The following is a 21,266-nucleotide window of genomic DNA, read 5'->3' on the forward strand; positions in this document are numbered from 1 at the left end:
GTTCCTCAGGAGCAGCGGCGCCTCTGGGGCCGACCTCAGAAACGAATATTTAATTTTATCTAGGGTTGATTACAGATATCCATGGGCGGCAGCAGCCACTTACCATCAGGTGGACTACACGCTCGTCTGCTACTCCTATATTATAAAAAATATATATATTCGATGTAAGCCTCTTACGGATGCAAGTATTCATCAAATCGATCCATCGCATTGCAAGGAAGTACACTACTAGTTTGTGATCCTTGAATCGACACTCGACACAGTTGCTTGTTAATTAGAGCTTAACTCACTCACTAAGCGGCTTACAACTTTGTTCTTAGATTGCAGCTCGTAGAACTAGAACCATTGCCTCAATTCAAGACTAATCTTAAAACTACCCTGAGCGTATGAGCTTTGTTATCGGATTATTGCATTTAATTGCTTTTCCGTGTAATAACTAGACCAGTTAATTGATACTTAAGGTATTGACGACGTCCGCTTAACGTAAGGTGGGTGAATGCTGGCGTGTTTGTATTGAAAATTAGCGCTGCAGACGAAACAAATAGGGTTTTTAAACGCTCCGCAGGCGGCGGGTTTTTCTTTTTTTTTATATGTAACTTAACCATAAGGCAGACGGGCTACCTGATGGAAAGCTGTCACCGTCGCCTATGGACATTTGCAACACCAGAGGAGTCGCTAATGCAACGCCGGCTTTGAAGGAGAGCTCTTTTTACACCCCTCTTGAAGAGCCCCATGTCATAGTCCTGAGGGAACACCTCATTCCACATTTTGCACGTACGCGGCAAAAATGAACGTTCAAACCGAACCGTGGAGGACCGCCACGGGTCCAGTTGATGTGGATGGACTTCATCCTTCGGCGAGTGGTGTGATGAAGGAAAGGCGACGTAGGCACCAGATCAAACAGTTCTTACGGGTGACGGCGCGGTCGCACGCGGCAGTTGTCCGATTTGCATGCAATTGTTTTTTTTTTTTTTTTATAATATAGGAGTAGCAGACGAGCATACAGTCCACCTGATGGTAAGTGGCCACTGCCGCCCACGGATACCTGTAATCAACCCCAGATAGGATTAGATATTCCTATCTGAGGTCGGCCACAGATGCGCCGCTAGCCCTGAGGACTAAGCTGGAACGCCTCGGAAATGTCTGTCTCCCTTACCACCCCTTCAAACCGGAACACAGCAGCGCCTAACACTGCTGTTATTAGGTAGAAATAGGTTGAATTTTTCGTTTGAGCGTCGCTATTACTACTGTGGGTTATACGCAAATTCCCGCGGCGGGTGCCTGGTCGTTTGGAGCGATTGCCCGCTTCATGCTAGTTTTAAAGTACGCTATTAACAATCAAAATATAGAAAAATAATATTTATTCAACTACTTTAAATAAAAATTATCAAGTAAGTAATTGGCATATTAATATAGCCTAGATATTTTTTATTGAGATTTTTTCCATATAAATAATGAATGTGCATCGAACACTACATCTTGTTGTTTAACGCCCGTTATTAATACTCTATCTAAGCAAATTTGCTTTAACAGATTTCTATAAAATATGTCAATGTGTTGTATTAACCCCCTCTGTATTGTTAGGTTTTCCTACATTACATAAAAACAAACGCACTTATGTATGAAAAAAAATACATACAAAAACTCTACCACTTAAAATACAATGAAAGTTTACTATTTAATTAGTTATTCCAATTTTATTCTTAATTATTCTTCTTTGTGGTCCTTTATTAATTATGTTTTGTTGTTGAATAAAATTCTCCTAATTAGTTGAGATTCAAGGATTAAAAATGAAACCCTAATTAAAACAATAACTAGTTTAATGCATAACATAAATAACATTTATTTTAACTTAAAACATAATATGTTATAACATAATCTTACAGTACTTTAAACAATAATAAGCAAATAGAAGTAGCACATAAGTATAAGAAAAAAATCTATAATTATTTAAGGAAAACTTACGCTTATGCTTTTTATGAGAAACATAACTGTATAACTTACACCAACTTAAGTTGATACTAAAATTAAGTATCTTACTTAATATACCTTTATCATGTTTCAAAATAATATTTGAAAGAAGAAAATGTGTTTATGTTTAGATAAATATCCTTTTATCGGTTTCGCATCATCTGGTTTTTAGCACCAGAAGATGGAGTCAATCCTGTGCGACGGCTCTCCTCACTTACAATTCTTTTATATTCTTCTTCAGTATCCCTTAAAACACTTTCATAATTATCATCATCAATTAAAGACTCGCGTTCCGCGGTTTCATCTGCTTTAAGTTTTAAACGTATCTCCTTAATCCTAATTTCCAGGATATGTTCTCGACGCGTCTCCCGTTCCAGAGTTTGTGTCATAAGCTGCTTATCTTTATTACCAGAATACACTAAATTATCAGACAATGATAAAAGATGCAATGAGCCTTTCGCATCTCCAATTGCGATCATCTTTCCGTCATCATGAGGCTTCATTTTTAATAGTGGATATTTTGAAACGTTCAACATTAAAACAGGTTCACGAAACTTACGAAGGAGGTCCCAGTAGCGAAATTTGCCATCACCTCCAACTGACATGTAACTTGAAACGCGCTGGGGTGCCCATACCACATCAGTTATTTGATGTCGGTGCCGTATACCAGATATTATAGGTGATGTATGAACATCGTCACTCCAAATATTAACGCTCCAATCCCCACACGTAATAAATACTTTCGAGGTACATGGACTACGGTGAACGGATTTCACAGGACCATTATGAGCTTCAAATATAGCACTCAGTACTTCTTGGTATGTTTTACCCTTCCTATTAACGTTAATTACGTACCCAGTGTCCGTTCCACAGAGGAATTTAGTAGGAAACGACTTATCATACTGTAATACGCTCACGCCCTCCGAATTCGTCAAATTCATTTGTTCGCCAGGCGGAATTCGAATGCATATCATGAGCTTATCGATTGGACTCGAAATATTCCGAATATCCCACCACATACATTGTCCATCTGTTGATGCACTGAAGAATTCATTATTAAGTCTTGAATGTATATACAATAATGAACTCACGGGATCTCGATGAGCTAAATGCATTTCGCTTAGTATTGAAGGTTCTTTGCCATTGCGAATATCAAAAATACAAACTCTGCCATCACGAAGTCCTCCTACAATGACCGAGGGATGAACAGGAGAGCATGCTACTTGCCAGCAAGCGCTAGGGCCACAGAATTCAGCGTATGGTATATGGGGAATTTCTACATTCCATACGAAACACGTAATATTTTCTTCTGTAGTGTCACAAACAGGGAATTTTTTATCGCAGTATCCTGCTACTAATTTAGGCTCGTCCTCGTATGTCCAACCAAGACAGCCAATAGGACGCTTTTCCATATCTTTAAAAACATTCTTAACGCGAATGGAAGATTTTTCTACAACTTGTTCTGGTGGCATATCTTTAAAATACATGTTGTACATCTCGATTGCATTGTTTTGATCAATATAGTGTACGAATTCAGGGTACAGACTTAGAACGCTGTCAACATAATTATCATCTCGCTCGATCCTACGCTTGTATCTGGAGGTAGCTTCTTCATCGGTGCAACTTATTTCCTTTGGCCAACCTCCCTCAGAATGATTCATTCCTTGGTCGCGATGAAAAATTCTTTTCGTGTTTACATCGTGTTCTGATATGTGGACTGACGTTTGTGTTTCACGATTTACTGGATTCCGAAGGCAATACTCTTTCTGCTCTGATATATTTGGCGCAATGGTGTCTAATAAAATTGGTCGGGTTTCACAAAACATGGGCTGTCTTCCAAAAGTATTACGAATTTTAGTGTAAGAATAAACCAAAGAGGGCTCCTTTGTAGCCATTTTGTTGGCATTTAATCTTAAAATAACCACTATATGCTATTCAGGTGTAAGGTTAAGACTATCCGTGTCGTTCAAACGTCAATAAGAACTTTTTTTGCTTTAAATGATTGGATATTTTTCATTTTACTTTAAGGAATGATTGTTTTTTTTTTATTGACTTTATTGACAACATGTTAGAACATCTATCAACAACGTCTTTTATGATGATTAAATATAAGCAATTAAGAGATAATGTAGGAATATATTTTACAAGATTAAAATATTCGAAAATAACAGAGTGATGATATTCGATTTATAGCTGCTGCGCAAATATCACGTAAAAGGTCACCAAGTAATAGATTATTAATTTATTATATTTCACTCTGTTGTTGCTTGACTTTCACAGTAAACTTTCGTGACAGAAAATCTTAAGAACTTCCCTTTCTACTGTGGACAAAGTCACCTATATTTATGTTTACTTAGACGGTCTAGCCATCCAATGAAAATATTTCATTATCTGTCTTCCGCTCCGTTCACGTTGTTTTCCTGACAAGATAATTTCCTTTGTTCTCACTACTTTCATTTTGCACAGCGTTTTCCTTCGTCGACTTATTGTCAGGTGTGTAAGACATTAAGTAATGGGATGTAGTTTTCCGGGTACAGAACTGTTCTTCAGAAATTGGATACAACATCCAAACTAATTATTTGCGCCCGTTACTAATACCTACCCAATGTATACAAAGTTTGCTCACGAAATTATTTATTGATAATGTGCGTTAATAAATGATACCTATTATGTATGTTTTCAGTAACTAGTGATAGCCTAGTGGTTAAGAAACTCGGCCTCTTGATCGAACAGTCCGAGGTTCAAATCCCTGGCACACACCTCTGATTTTTCCAAGTTATGTGCGTATTAGAAATTAATTATCACTCGTTTAAACGGTAGAAACATGTTTTCAAATGTATATAACAATGGGACAGTAATGGGTTGATGATGATGATGTTTTGACTAAAACAGACATAGATAATAAATAAGCATAGAATTATTTAATTATTCTTATCATTATTCTTTTGTTGGATTCATTTTATTTGTGTAAATTGCCCTATATTATAGTGCTTAACAATTTAATGTGTTATTTTCAATACTACATCATTAAAATAATTAAAAAGATATAACATACATTATACATGAGGTGTAATAACCGATTACAATTAATATTTTTTTATTTGGCGACGATGCGAAGATTTCAATATTTAAAAAGTAGGTGAGCGAAACTGCAGAAATAAAGTATTTTTCTGTTAAGAACAGACAATGTTCATTCTACTGAGAATATTATTTCCAGTGTAATGGAAAATATCATTAAAATCTTACGAGCGTTCTCATTTTTAACGGATTTTTTACCTATATGGAATTTTTAATATAAAATTTTCAAAATTTATAAAGTAATAAGTACCTGTATGACCAAGCTTTGCTCGGTGTTTTTTAACCGACTTCAAAAAAGAGGAGGTTTCTCAATTCGACCGTATATGTTTTTAAACGACATTTTCTGAAAAACCTAGATCGATTTATCGCCCCCGAAACCCCCTAATTACAAAATTTCAAGAAAATCGTTGGAGCCGTTTCCGAAATCGTTGATATAAATATATATACGAAGCTCGTTTGAAGGTATTAGATAAATTTGACTACATATATATATATCCAAAAATCAATGTTCATTTGGAGGTAACAGTTTAATATTAACAACTAAAAACAACATACAGTATAATAAAAACGTGTATAGTTAAGAATAAGAAATCTTAATTGAATCAGAAGTAACTAGAGGTCTTAACCGTTATAAGCTAACAACAAACACGGGTTTCATGGGGAGTTAAGCTGAGTTGTAATGACCAGCTCAATGGAATTAAGGAATCAATCCCGTTTAGCTATTGTAAAAGGTCTTTATTTTCACCACAGTTTATTTTTGGATGCATGTAAACGGATGCTAAAGGATCTCCAAAATTCCGAAAAAGATCCGTACACAACAGTATTTCACGTTTTAATTATACACAGCTTCCGGAAAAGCAACGCATATTAAAATTTTACTGCTCATTTTACAATGTCCAATTATTTACGTACATTTTACGATTACATCCAGCAAATTGAAACCTTTATACCGGCGAAGTGGAGAAAACAAATCGCTAGTCCATTCGCAAGGAGGCAAGCTCGTAAAAAAATCATAAAGTTCACATTTCGCTGCAAACCATTCAGGTCACGTAGGGAAGGGAGATCACGTACCTCTTTGTTTTTTATAAGCACCTAATCTGTGATTTTTGTTGTATGCCCATCCTGAGCCCGCAACATATGGCCGTGATAAATTGCTGGATCTCGGCCGCTTGAGAAATATATTTATGAAAAATTGATCTCCAGATACGCGATCTCGACCCTTGTTGCGAATTTCGGAACTAATCTTGTAGTGCTGTCGATACGCTAGAAAAGAATAATTTATAACCTTAGAATGTATTGTTTGTTTGTAGTTTTTATATAAAAGTAGGTAGCGATGCAATAGAGGAGGAGAATATCCTGTTATTAATACTGTCTGAGAGATGAGATTTCATTATCTAAAGACACAAGATAATGTTATATTCAAGGATTTCATAGACAGAACTGTAAGAAAATATTATTTAATGACATCAGATAATATTGCAATGAGTTGTGAGCATACTACTCGTATCATGTTATTTTCATAAATTACGCAAAGACAATGTGATTTTTTCTTCTTTATGATACGAAGTTTGTTGTACCCAACTAACCAAGTGCGGATTTGGTCTGACATTATAATATGACCTGACTTCGCACACATTTCGAAACTTTTTTAAAAGAACTTGCTCCAATACTATTGGAGCAAGCAAGTAGTAACCAATAAATACTATGGCCGGTACGAATATCTAATCATATCTGGAGTCCATTACAGATGTCCATGGGCGGCAGTAGCCACTTATCATCAGGTGTACTACATGCTCGTCTGCTAATCCATATTATAAAAAAATACAATAATTGCAGTGATTGAACGGACTAGTGGTTGAAAAATCGGTCACTGAATCGAGGAGTCCGAGTTTCGAATCACATCGTGATTAAACATAAAGGGATACGAGTACTGAAAAGTTATTTAAAAGAACTCTTTTCCTTCAATGCTATTATCTACCAACAAATATTTCATAAGAAACTATACTAAACAAACAGCTGTATATTCCATGACAAAATCTTGGATAGTTACATAGTGTGGTTAACAAAGACATCGAAGGTGTCCAATCCAAGCCGATGCGGATATTACTGTTTGCTCAGGTCTCAGTGGACGAACAAATAGGGGTGTTTGTTCAAGAGGTGAGTTTGCTGGATCAGTCTCGCTAACATCAAGTGTAGCGGATCCCTAAGTCTCTTTGTCTAGCTCTTGAGATGTTTATTGAGAAAATAATTGGTGTGGAATGGAATCTGTGTTGTGAAATTGGATATAATGAGTATTACGCATTATTATTACATACATAGGTACACTTGTATACCGTAACAGTACCCTAATTGCAGATAATACGGTAATAGCATTAATTGAAGCCTAGTGGTTGAAATACCAGCTACTCAATCGAGGAGTCGTAGGTTAGAATCGGATAGTGAGTAAACCAATATGAACACGTCTAGATAAAGTTTTCAAACTTCTGTAAAGTCAACCAATCCGCTCTTGTCCAACGTAGTGCGCTATGACCTAAACCACTCTCACTAATAAGAGACCCATACGGTAGTGGGATATTATGGGTTGATTACAAAATACCTATCGTATTTGCTATTCCAGAGCCAATACTGCTACATGTAGTTGTGCCTTATACGAAGTGATGCAATTTAGTACTCATGGTTCAGTGACCAGTTACGATAAAAAAAAAATTATAAATGTATAAGAATATACATGTTTGCTGGGCCACGGATAGAACCCTCTGCTAGGCTGACCGCTTCGCTGTGCAAATTATCAACGTTAATAAAATATTACGCTAACATTCATTATAAACATTTTGTGCACTAATAAATTGAAAAATACAACCAAATTAAAAACTTAATTCATAAAGAAACTTTAGACGATTTACATTTATGGTAGAACCCTTTAATTTGCTTTGTTTCTATTCAAGAAGATACAATAAGACCATTTTCTAGTTTATTGAATTTTACTTTTATGGTTTCTTCGAAAATATAATCTACATCAACTTTAAGCATATTATTGTTGCTATCTTAACGGTAAGCTTTTAATAAAGCTTAGACTAACATGAAAAGGTTAGAGAGTTGAATTTCATTTTAAAATTACTTAATGAACAGGACTTTTTGCAGAATGATAAGAATAATCAGTACTTGATACAATTATTCAATACTCAAATTTAATCTAATAATATATACCCGGACCGCTATGACCCTTCAAGCAACACAAAGGCTCAAAGAGCCGTCTTCAAAGTCGACGATGCATTGTGGACTCCTTTGGTGTTGCAAATGCCCATAGACAACGTTGGCTGCTTTCAATCAAGTAGCCTTATCTTTAGGTATATGCACAAAATCAATACATATTCAATGTCTTCATTAAAGTGTGTCTTCTAGCAGTAGGTGGACTGCTACTCCTATATTATAAAAAATATATAAAAAAAACTATATGTATGTGTATATATATAACACCATCCTTTATGTAACAGACATTTCATCGAACTACACTATCATATTCCAAACCATTAATCATTCCTTCGAATATTGTAGGAGTATATCCCATATTTGCTTGCTATTCAACCGTGCGAAAATGAATAACCCCAACAAATAGTTTGTGAATTGTTTATACCGTCACATCGCCGGCAACCGCCGAGGGGTGTTGAAAAATAACTGAATTGTGTACCTTGCCACCTTTACGATCGCTCCCCTCTGTTTCATTTCGTGTGGAAACTAGACAATTTTATTATTTTACTTTGAACTAGCTTTTGCTTGAAATTGGATTTCGCTTTTGGTTAAACGTCGAGACAAATTTAATAGAATTTCTGAAATATGAACCTAATATATTTTTATGTGTGAGGTTTAAGCATTTGTAAGAGTTGATGTATAGTAAAAGTGAGCATAAGCAATAGATATTTGCCTGAATTATCTATCTTAATATAATATAGTAAACGAAAAACCACTAACCTAATACAACTATGTTGATTTGACCGAGAATGATTTCAGCTCTGAGACAGCTACACACACCTAACACTCACAAGATAGACACGACCTAATTTTCTAGCACTTTAGCACTTCACAACAACACACACGCAATTCAACTATTTCTATATAGATTTAAATGCAGAGCACTAGAACAACATCGTCATTAAGACAGCTGACTTTATCAACAGACAAGAAAACGTCAACTTTAATGTGTTTATATAATTTTAATTAACATTTGCGAAAGAATATTTTTAATTTCCTTTAATACAAATGACTTGTCACCTATATTTAGAATAGTATTTATATCTACTAAATTTCGAGATTTTAAAGTAGAAGGTGTTTAGATTTAAATAAAACAATAGATACGAGTATAAGATTTTTCTGTTTATTTCTCAACATGGCTGTGATAAGGGGAATTATTACGTGTAGAACTTTTAGTAACATAACATGAACGTTATATTTACAACTACTTTTTAAGGAGACCTAATATACATGAAAACATACCTAAATTTTAATATTGCAACATTCATATTTAAGTTGAACGGATTTGGGTTAGCATAACTAATACTTATTTTAACGCCACAATCGAATACCGACCTCATTGTTATTGGTCCCATTGATATACAAAATATAGAACCATCTGCGCTTTACACAATTAACAGTCAATTTATATTCACGAAAGGTCTATCTCACAGCTGTTACAGCGATCACAACGTTTCTCTTATTCTTGCCTCTATTTAACTTTATTCTTCTATAACTGAAGTGATGCTTTTCAAGAAACATTACACTATTGTCAACTTTACCTACATCAGCATCTTTATCCTTAACTTTCTCTTTCACTTTTATCCAGCGGTCGTTTTTCCAATCGTATTTCTTCCCCATCGCTAGTAAAATATCTTCAAATTTCGGCCATTTAGTTTTTGGGCTGGGGTATTTTTCTACTGTGTTAATTTTTATTTTTTCATTTGATGGTACTGATACATTGGTTATATTTTTATAACTTGGAATGTCATTTGTAATTTTAGTTGTCTTATGTAATAAAGGATTTCCTTTCTTTATCAACAGTTTTTCTGCTTTTACTTTTGTATTCATCTTTGGCACATTCTTGTAAGGTTCATAGTCACTTTTCATAGCATAAAACCGCTGAAGTCGACCACCAGCGTACTCATCGTAATATTCTTGCAATTCATGTTCAACTCTTTCTGTAACCAAATAAATTTAATTTAATTAACTATATATTGGTTAATGTTTGTTTGCGTGTATGTGTCGACCTATCCGTAGAACAAAGTTACTTCTGCAAAATCGTTACTTTTCAGGAGAGCCATTTGAAAATTTTCAAGCACACAATCAGCATTAACATTTTTCTTAATTATTCTAGAGGATTGAGTCTTTCCCCAAGCATGTAAAATACTAATTACCTTTGTTTTCTATAAAAAAAAAATGGTTAAAAATGTTTTATTTTCTTCTTTTTTGACTGTTTATGTACACATGTGACGTTTAATTATGGAAATGTCTACGTCGTATGTACACATATAACCTTATTCTTGGGAAAACTGTTAACATTATGTGTACATGTAACTTTGTTTTATGTAAATAGGTATCGTGTCCAAAATTATATGTGATAATGTGTGAGAAATATATTAATTAAAGCCAAGATTGCGTGTTTTTCATTCTGAAATCATAACCATTCTACTTTTATAATAAAATTACGTATTGAAAATAACAATTGCTTATTCTAACAAAGACGTGCGCACGGGTCGCCTCACAAAGAACAAAGTTACGACTGCCGATGTCCCATCCCGCGCGCTTGCGACCGCGTCGGCCTAGACGGCGAGTAAAGTTACTCGTACGCATATCGCCTCATTCTTTGGAAAAATAAATCACATGTAACTTTATTCAACTAGTATCTTCGAAACTACATAACATTAAGAAAAAAATATTTTACTAACACATAATATAGGTCAGCTTGGTTTTATAACTACAATAAAAACGATTTGGTAGCAAAATCATATATTACTTTGTTCTTTGTATAGGTCGGTGTGCTTGCCTGTCGCACTCCGTGCGGGCATGTGTATGTTCGTGTGTATGTGTATATGTGTGCATATAGGTATTCCAGACCTACATATTTACCTGCAATCTTTTTATACAACTTGATATCATGTTGCAATATATCTCTATCCGCTTTCTTCCATCGTCCGTCACCTTCATCTGTTAACAAAATATTTCATTGAATTGTTTAATAATTTGTAACATCGTAAAAATCATTAATAACTACTATTACAAATGTATATCCATAAATCAAGTGAATTGTTAATTGACAAACACGAAATGCGTTTACAAGTTTTAACTTCAAACAACTCACCTATGCAAAATGTAAGCAGGAACAAATAATATGCAATATGCATAGATGCCTTAGCCATTCGTCTGTTGCTACACGGCAATCTGTAACAAGTAAATTCAAGCTAAGTTATACCAGAATACATTAAATTTTGATGTTAGTTAGTAACTTAGAACAATTTATACGAATAGAGTATACCAAATTAATTTGGATGTTAACTATTTCTAAAGCAAAAATTATATCGCAGTTTCTCTGAAAGTTTTTTTGGAATTAACACATCCTTCTATTATTTTGATCATTGTGTGGTGGTGTTATGTTGATATAGAACTAATGCACAATTTGAAATAGTAGGTAATCGCTTAACTTTGTTAAAAAAAATTAACAGTTTTTGGGAACTCCCGATGGAAGTGAAAACTAAGAAGTTGTGAATTACATCGTCGCTATTAGATTATTAGTTTTTGATTATTTTTGGTTTGTAAAGTAGTTTTAATGACGGATTTAAACTTCCATCCTTTATCATAAGGCGTTCGGTGACGATGATGCGAGTTCCATGATTTTTGTTCACCACAAAGTGCTTTAATACGCCTATCGAAGATGTCACTACACAAATATGTTATATTATTACATGTTACATATGTAGCTCATAACTATACTGCTATTCTATTATTGATTGCAAGTAGAGACATATGAATTACGAGCTTTTGCCCGCGGCTTCGCTCGAGTTACGAAGTAATATTTTCATCCCCTATTTTATCCCCTTGGGGGTAGAATTGATCAAAATCCTTTCTTAGCGTTACCTACCTACGTTATAACATCTACCTGCATGCCAAATTTCAGCCCGATCCGTCCAGTGGTTTGAGCTGTGCGTTGATAGATCACTATGTCAGTCAGGCACCTTTGAGTTATATATATATATATATGTATTTAGATTTGAGTAGTTACAAATTATAAGTTTTCGAAGTTGTTACGTTACCAAAAAAGTGACGCAGTTTTAAAGAGTATTCAAAGTCAAATTAATTATTCATACTAAGTCCGAATATCCCTAAATTCATTTTTGCGACCTCGTGAATTAGATTAATAAAACCTTCCAATGGAGACAGCTACGGAATTGTGGGATCTGCCTTTTTAATTTATTTCCTGGTTTATCTCTTTTCCCTTTACTTTCGAGTCATACCGATTCTAATTTCCATTTAATCTGACATGGCTTTGAAATAGGTCAATAAAACTTGAACGAGAGATTAGTTAGAGTACTAAAGCGTCTATCCATAGTATTTTTATCATAGTATCCACGAATTTTCATAGAAAACCCTCATACGCATACTATGGTTGCATAAAAAATAATGATTCCGCCATATTCGATTTAGGTAGACGTCACTGAACCAATAATGGATTTCATATAAATCAATATATTAAATATCAATATAATTGATTTAATTCTGGCTTAAATATCAGTTACAAGATGGCCCTCACAAACATAGGAACTAAACAGGCAAGTCAAACAAAAGCTTCTAATAATAATGAGTTGTAATTCAGAAAGGAATGCTTTGAACTAAATTCGCCAAAATATACCCTAGAGATCAATTGCTATTTATTTATGAGCGAAACGGCAAACAAATGAAGTGTTCAAATTTGACTTATCGGTATTTGATCGCAAATGAGAAATTGTATTTGCGAAATAACGGAATATACGCAATGGCAGCTTTCTGATATGAATTTCAAATACCAAACTTACTGTTCGTTAATGAGGCATCTGGTTTTTCGATTTTTCCTCTAGTTGTTAGAAATAATGATCACTTCCTTTAAGGGAAAATCTATACAAAGATATGTGATCATTTGCTACAATGGAAAAACTTTTCGAAGGCTTGTGACGTCATAAACTCCTTGTTGGTTAGTATGGTGAATATGGCTTAATTTAAAAATTACTAAACTCTAAATTCCTAAAACCTAAATCATTCCCCACAACATCTTTGAAGGTAGAACCCATTGTGGTTCGACTCCGACAGCACCACCGCCACACCTATTTCTACCTAATAACAGCAGTGTTAGGCGCTGCTGTGTTCCGGTTTGAAGGGTGTGGTAAGGGAGACAGACTTTTCCGAGGCGTTCCAGCTTAGTCCTCACGGGTAGCGGCGCATCTGTGACCGACCTTAGGTAAGAATATCTAATCCTATCTGGGGTTGATTACAGATGTCCATGGGCGGCAGTACCCACTTACCATCAGGTGGACTGCATGCTCGTCTTCTACTCCTATATTATAAAAAAAAATCTCACCCAATTATTAGAAATGGAATTTGCCCATCTTTGGTACATAAAAACAGCTGCAACAACAAGAGTTAGAGTACAACAAAGTGGTGCAAAATGTTAATTCATTTGGGTGATAATGCATATAGCTATATAAATTTTAATGTCTTTACGATATTACCAGTATATTATTAATCGCCATTTCCTGCAAATTTTGAGCACTTGAGATTATATTATAAACTTAACTATCACCAAATAACATTTTATCGATTTGAACCTTATTGCGTGGATATTGTGCCCTTGTTTAAATAAGTAGACATTTGGCGTAGTAGGGGATAAACATCGAAATAAAAGAACATTGCAAATTGTCCCACAGGGACCTTTAACTGGGATAGAGCATCCTATTATGTTAATCCAGGTCATGGTCTATTTGTGTGCGAATTAAATTTGCTGTAGTAGTTTTTACGTAATTTGACAACAAACATAAGTTTTCTCATTTGAAATGGTAAATCCAGTATGGTTCCACTTAGTAGAAACCCCGCCATACTTATTTCTATTTAGAAGGTGGATGCCGGCTGACTTATCTTTAAGGCTACTTATGATATTAGTCCTCTGGAGTGGCCGACCCCTTTTCTATATGGCTTTGATTACAGGTATCTAAGCAGTGACTACTTACCATAAAATTAACTTCATGATCTTTTGCTACTTAATATTTTACGATTTTTTTATAATATAGGAGTGGCAGACGAGCATGCAGCTCACTTGTTGGTAAGTGGCTACTGCCGCCCATGGACATCTGAAGTCTTATAGATTCTTACCTGACGTTGGTCACATTTGCGCCGCTACCCCTGAGGACTTAGCTGGAACACCTCGGAAAAGTATGTCTCCTTTACCACACCCTTCAAACCATAACACAACAGTCCCTAACACTGCTATTATTCGGTAGAAATAGGTGCGGCGATGGTGCCGCCGAAGTCGAAACACAGAAAGTTCTACCACCTTTAAATACATTTACAATAAATCCCAGATACATTTACAGTATCATTTAATGTGCATTTACCAAGTTCCAAATAAAATGCCTACGCCCTCATTAATTATATTCGCTTTAGTTTTAAATGAAAATGGCAAAGGTTCTGCTGACCTCCAAACTTCACTTGATTTGCATTTAACTACACCCAACTGTTATCGGCCACAGAGATATCTAAGCCTGATACCTATATTACAAGTTTCTCTACTTCTCATACATATTAATGTAACCCTTTGTAAAAATGTCTATAGCTACAATAAGAAAAGCCACATGAAGGTATTCAAGGTTTCCGAGGAATATTATCTTTGAAAGATATCAAGAGCTGTAATTATCACAGCGTTCTGAATGTTTTAGTAAAGGAATAATTATTAATTAAGGATAATTGCTACGTAGTTTGTTATAACTTTCTGTTGATGTCAAAGGAGGTAACTAAGGAATTAAAACCAACAAAGGACCGCAATATTTTTCTGTGAAGGTATTCCTCTAGCAATTCCCTTTCTGAGGCTTATATATATTAAAATAAATATAAGATGTTAGATGCATGTATATCAATTTTTTAACGCACAAGCTTTGAAAAGATTCAATACAAGCTTTATACAGAAATCTTGATTTACACTCCATAGCGTAGTAAAAATGGTGTCCATTTAATCAAGACATCATTATAATTACTACTACTATAACCGAGTACAGCTACGCCTAGGTGCAGTATATAAATGTAACTAAAGCTGCTTTTTGTACAAACCTTAAAAATGTCCCACGATACCTCAGGGAAAACACCGGGATATTTATGTTTTACTATGTGTAACCTGCTTTTGAATATAATATAGCCTTATTGTATGTATTGAAGCTTGGGATACAATATATCTTAACTACAATTTGATTACATACCTAACTCCTATCCAGGAAAAGTTATAGAAACAATAAGAAAAAAATAATAATTTTGGAATCATAAAATTTTCTGTAATCCAATTTCCATCACAAAAGTAGATATAATATCGTAATCACGGAACAATATAGTTTTTTGTTTTTGTTTCATGATCGAGATAATTTAATTACGATTAAATTATTACCTCGAATATTTTAATATCTACAAGAAAATGAAACAATTAATGGCTTAAAATTAAAAAATGTTAAGTCCTATGAAACGTTAAACCTTTTCTCAACGTTATGATTCATTTTCGTAATATTTACGAAAAAAGTATAGCTCTGTTTTTAATTTAGCTCGCCCGGTTGCCAAATTAATATTTTTATTCCCGCTCTATCCCGTTAATTAAACTGAGCCTCCGTACTCGAAACGATTCATTATGCAGCCAAAATAATAATGAATAGCTTAACTCTAACAAGTCGAAATTTACGGAATACAAGTTTTTTGTCGGGTTTGATCCGAAGCAACATCTAAATGATAAAATTAGATTTCTGTTCTAGGTCTGGTTGTTTGTGAGTTTGTTTCTGTGTGTGTCCATGGCACCCATGACGTGAGAAATCTAAGTGTGGGATTATGAGTGTTAAATCGTTAAGCGAAATAATCATAATTATCTTTAAGCACATTTCTATGTCCCTATGTCTATGTCTTAAAATAAAATAGCTATTGTTTTAAGATTATTTTAAGAAAGTAGCACTGACAACCCATTTCTTAGAATACTGGAGGATCAGTAATAAAAGGTTATTAAATAATTTATATTAAAACAAACACATTTCTACGTTTACATATGATCGAATCCAATTATTTTATCATCCAATATAATTGTCCAATTACAATCAGCGCAATCAATAGATTCTAATTGAAGATTCTTTCAAGCGTTAACAAAGACACATAAGTACCTACATAATCTGCCAATTAGGGACCTCCCCACTTATCGACAAGTTATTGAGGGGAGAATTACGTTATTCAATTCCAGTTGAGGAAAACATCGATTGAAACGTACATAAAATGTGTTAAAATACTGTACTTGAAATAAGTATTTTATGATATAAATTGCAGGCCATTGGTTGGTAGCCACTGCCATCAACTTGTGTAATCAATTCCAGATTAATGTCCTCCAGTTAAGATTACAGTCTTACCTGGAAGTTGAAGGTGGTAGAACCCTTTGTGGTTCGACTCCGGCGGCACCACCGCCACACCTACTTCTGCCTAATAACAGCAGTGTTAGGCGCTGCTGTGTTCCGTTTTGAAGGGTGTGGTAAGAGAGGCATACTTTTCCGAGGCGTTCCAGCTTAGTCCTCAGAGGTAGCGGCGCATCTGTGGCCGACCTCAGGTAGTAATATCGAATACTATCTGGGGTTGATTACAGATGTCCATGGGCGGCAGTAGCCACTTACCGCTAGGTAGACTGCATGCTCGTCTGCTACTACTATATTAGAAAAAAAAACCTCAGACAGGCCATAGATGCGTTGCTACTTGTAAGGTAAACAAAAGAGCGAATTTCAAACTTCTAGCAACGAATTACAAGCACTATCATATAAGTATGTAAAAAACATACAAAAAATAAATGTATACCACAATCCGAATAAACAAATTAACAATTGCCTCTGGGAATTCTAGGAAGTACATTAATATCAACTTTATCAATGTGTCATATCCAACCGTAACTTAGGCAAATAACAAGATAAAACAAGCAGGCTACTGACACTACGTTTAGAATTACGAGAAAAAGTCATAACTCTAATAAAATTAATGTGAAATGGCTAAATGGTTATATGAATATGAGAAAAAATCATTTCAATAATTAATAGCCTCCTCATTTTTTTCAATGTTTAAATCTTATTTTCTCCGAATTTTAATTTGTCTTTGTTTACTAATAATAAGATTAAGTAATGTTGTCTGTTACACTTACTGAATCGCAGTAGTACTTTTAAGAGTTTTACCAATTACTTTCAAATGTCAATTTATCGCAATTGTTATTATTCCAAGGAAAACCTAAAACCTATCTTCGCAAGAAACTTGAACGCGACGAATATACTAAGAAGTGTTACTTAATGTACATGTATGTGTATATGTCACATGTTATTACACCTATAACGACAACTCTGTACATAAAAAACTCTGTGAAACGTTATGTAGAACATTGAAACAATATAAAGTTACTTTAAATGCATGCCAGGCCTATATTCATTCCAGAAATAAAGATAGAATTTTTCAAGATAAATTAAAGTGACGTAATGACCCTTTTTTATCAGGATTCGTTAGGATCAAGCTGCCGTTGATAGGTAATTTGATTTAAGGGTTCTTTTTAATAAAGATTGCCGTATCCACCAAATGGGATACTATTAGCTTCGCAAAAATCTTTTCAAATAAAGAGTAGGAAATAATAATATGACAGAACTTAAAGTAAAACAATTAACACTTAAACTTAAAGTAAAATAATAACACTTATACGTCAGCTTGTTTTCAATGTATCATAAAGCTAATTTACACGCAAAATCTAGGTTTAAATCTGAAAATTTAGATGCTGACATTCTCAGACATAGCACATTCCAATCTAAACCTCAACGACCCTAGTTTTGTCTGGAATTGACTAGAAATATTCTAGATTTAAGTGCTATACAGTACCACGAATTATATCTTGATGTCATGTTATGTTTAAATAACTTCGTGTAATTAGTTAACATTCTGGTTAAATAGAAACATACAATAGTATATAAGTACATTAAATGTTATGTCAGTTTATACACACGATCGAAGAATATGCTTTTATTCTATGTTTACGAAAAATGATTATTTTTCATACTGTCTTTTTTTAGTGTAATACTGTGTCTTATTTATAATTTATTTAAAATATATGTCTGTAATTCAAAATATGAATATACTTAATGAAAGAGTAATTTTCTTTCCAACATATTTCTAACTCTATTATTTAGCGTAGACAAGAAACTACTATGTAGAGTTTAAGTATGCATAAAAAAATGCAAAGAACTTAACATAACATGAGTCGATAAATTCCCACAATATTTATTTCTAATCTTTTTTCTGTTGCCGTTAACAAGGATTTTTATAGAAACTGTAAAATATATCGAGAAATACAATTTATAATATATAACAAGGTTTAGTACAATTTACCATTTTATTATCAGTATCATTAATCATCACGGAGGCAGGTGATGAAAAATATCAAAATAAATTACACACCGTGATATTAATGAAATAGCAGGAATTTTTTTGTTTCTTTTTTACTATGGATATTCATATTTAATTCGTTATCTATGTTTATTTATGTTGGATTAGAAGTCCACAACACTAACACTAAGCAAGAAAATCTGTTCTTTGGAAGATATTTTTTCCTAACTTAGTAAAAAAAATTACAAACCTGAAACTAATTTAGAAGCACGTACTCTCAACAGCGAACTACATAAAAGGCTCAGTCCAGATGAAGTAGTCTCGCAATGAGCGAAATGTTAGGGTTTATTAGTCACAAAACTTTGTTCTACGTAACGATGTTCGGGACCGAATCCACCCAGAGGACGTCCTCCCGTTGTGGAGTCTCGCACCATACTGACTGATTGTCTGTTCGTACTGTTCGTACTAACCGACTCAATATTCTCTACCCTGTTATCTTTTTCCATACACTCACATATTCCTTCCCCGTTTGCGCTATCCATTGCTTGTTTCGTACGCTTGCGTGAAAGAAACAAACAACTGAACACGCAATGGAAATGATACAATGTATAACAATTGTGCGATAACATCGGCTGTCAAAAGATTGGTAAAAGCTTCCTTCCGCTTTCCACCCCTCGATGCCACCCCATACCCACTGTGCTTAAACTTGTATTGCTTGTCTGCAGGTAAGGTAGGCTTTTCATGCAGTGAGGCTCTTCTAAGCCTGTAGGCGCGTATTAGACTATTGAAGGGTTAATTAATTTGAATAACCTCAACATTATTGAATGAAAAGGTTTTTTCTCAACATGTTTTTGTTAAGCAAGCCTTTGAAATTTATTTTTCCAAAATTAATTAGATACCAATTACTGGTTAAAATATTCTGTTCAACCGTAAAATTTTAATAATATCTGAAGCAGACTTAAAATAAGGGATCTCGCAAATAAACTATTTTAAAATATTGCTTATGATAAACAATTACTTGGTTACGTGTTTTTATTATGAAATGAAATGATTTTAAATCATCAGTTACATTATTGTAATAAAAATGGATTTTTTTTACACTATTTTACATAAAAATTCATTATGTTTTGTTATCATTTATAATGTTATTTAAATGATATTTGTAAAGAAAATTATTTATAAAAAACTAAAAGACATTTTTATTTAATTTCAAGATCCAGATCGAATCGCATATTCATAATGATGTGTAAAAAATGCTGTGGCCTGAATATCACAGCAAATTTTCTTAATATTTCTTTATATAATTGTATTCCATAAAGCTACCTTACTTCGCGGTAAGCGGATTAGCGAGATTTTTCTTTATTACCAGAATATAAATTAATGAAAACAACGTTTTAATATTTGTGACACACGAACTTTTTCTAAATTAAAAATAAATAATTATTATGGTGCGTGGAAAATTTTTTAAAACGTAAATAAAATTAATAATTACTCATTACACGAGGTAATATAATTAAATTAACAAACCTGAATGTTTAAAAATATAGCCTATGTCACTTCCACAATTTATACGATTCCAACATCACCTCATATTATGTTAAATTCCGTTAAACATTTGAGCATCAGGGCGTACCTAACAACACATACATACATACATACATACATACATACATACGCTCGATAACAAAAAAATCCTTCGAATGAAATTCTCACTTAGTATGAAAATTATTATCAAACTCACAATTCTCTTCAGTTTATTTATTGCAATCGGATAAATGTGTTAGATTAAGTTAGGATTAAAACTACATTGCAATAATCCGCTACTAATATGTTTGATGGTAATATGGTAATGGTAGTATGGTATGGACTTGGTTAAACCCCCATACGGTACTAATAACGAAGCATTTCTATAATATAACACTTTCTGAAGGAAAACAGTTCAGGAAACATACTTCGCGATTTTTTCGGGTCCAGTGCCCATGGCCTGGTGGACGGTGGCTTAACCCTTCTCATCCTAAGAATAACCAGTCGGGATCTGACATTTGCTGGCATTTGAGTTGATAATAATGATAGCTATAATACGTTTATGACACATTCATAAGATTAAATGAGACTTCGTATTACATACATACATTAAAGATATTAATATTATACCTCTGTAAAGCGAAAACTTCAGATCTCTTTTTACGAATATTCTGAACGGAGAAGAGTATGAAAGGCATAGTTAAAGTTTATATGAAAACGCAGTATAGAAAGCCAAAATACATAATAATATATACATGAATTGTGTTACGATATTCATAATTTCAGTTTAACAATAGTCAATAACGGCAAATGTAAAAATAATGTCTAATATATTACGAATTAATTTCATTCAATAATCGAAATTGTTAGATATTTTTGTAATATCCAACAATTTCGATTACTGTGTGGATATTTTTGAGTTTTTTCTGTAGCAGATGCGGCTGAAACTTGGCAAGCGGTCATGCCTACGATGCTGGGAATTTTATTAAGTATGCATACGAGCACTGTTTCCATCATAGTCATATAATATTAATCAAGGCTTCACG

General features: G+C 33.8%; 2 protein-coding genes across 2 annotated transcripts; both read right to left on the reverse strand.

The window, feature by feature from the left end:
- Window positions 1-1,865: 1,865 nt before the first annotated feature.
- On the reverse strand, window positions 1,866-4,005 carry LOC140744009 (dynein intermediate chain 3, ciliary). The gene has a single exon (XM_073075443.1). It carries the CDS (start codon window positions 3,864-3,866, stop codon window positions 2,115-2,117), a length of 1,752 nt encoding a protein of 583 aa, XP_072931544.1. The 5' UTR covers window positions 3,867-4,005; the 3' UTR covers window positions 1,866-2,114.
- A 5,394-nt stretch (window positions 4,006-9,399) lies between these two features.
- Window positions 9,400-19,120, reverse strand: LOC140744010 (uncharacterized). The gene is made up of 4 exons (XM_073075444.1): window positions 18,947-19,120; window positions 11,399-11,478; window positions 11,167-11,244; window positions 9,400-10,238 (listed from the first exon to the last, which is right to left on the reverse strand). The coding sequence occupies exons 2-4, from the start codon at window positions 11,454-11,456 to the stop codon at window positions 9,721-9,723; spliced, it is 654 nt and encodes a 217-aa protein (XP_072931545.1). The 5' UTR covers window positions 11,457-11,478; window positions 18,947-19,120; the 3' UTR covers window positions 9,400-9,720.
- Between the last annotated feature and the right edge of the window lie 2,146 nt (window positions 19,121-21,266).

The sequence above is a fragment of the Epargyreus clarus genome, unplaced genomic scaffold (genome assembly GCF_041222505.1).
Source record: "Epargyreus clarus isolate Ecla_fem2 unplaced genomic scaffold, WU_Ecla_fem_2.2 ptg000008l, whole genome shotgun sequence".
NCBI lineage: Eukaryota > Metazoa > Arthropoda > Insecta > Lepidoptera > Hesperiidae > Epargyreus > Epargyreus clarus.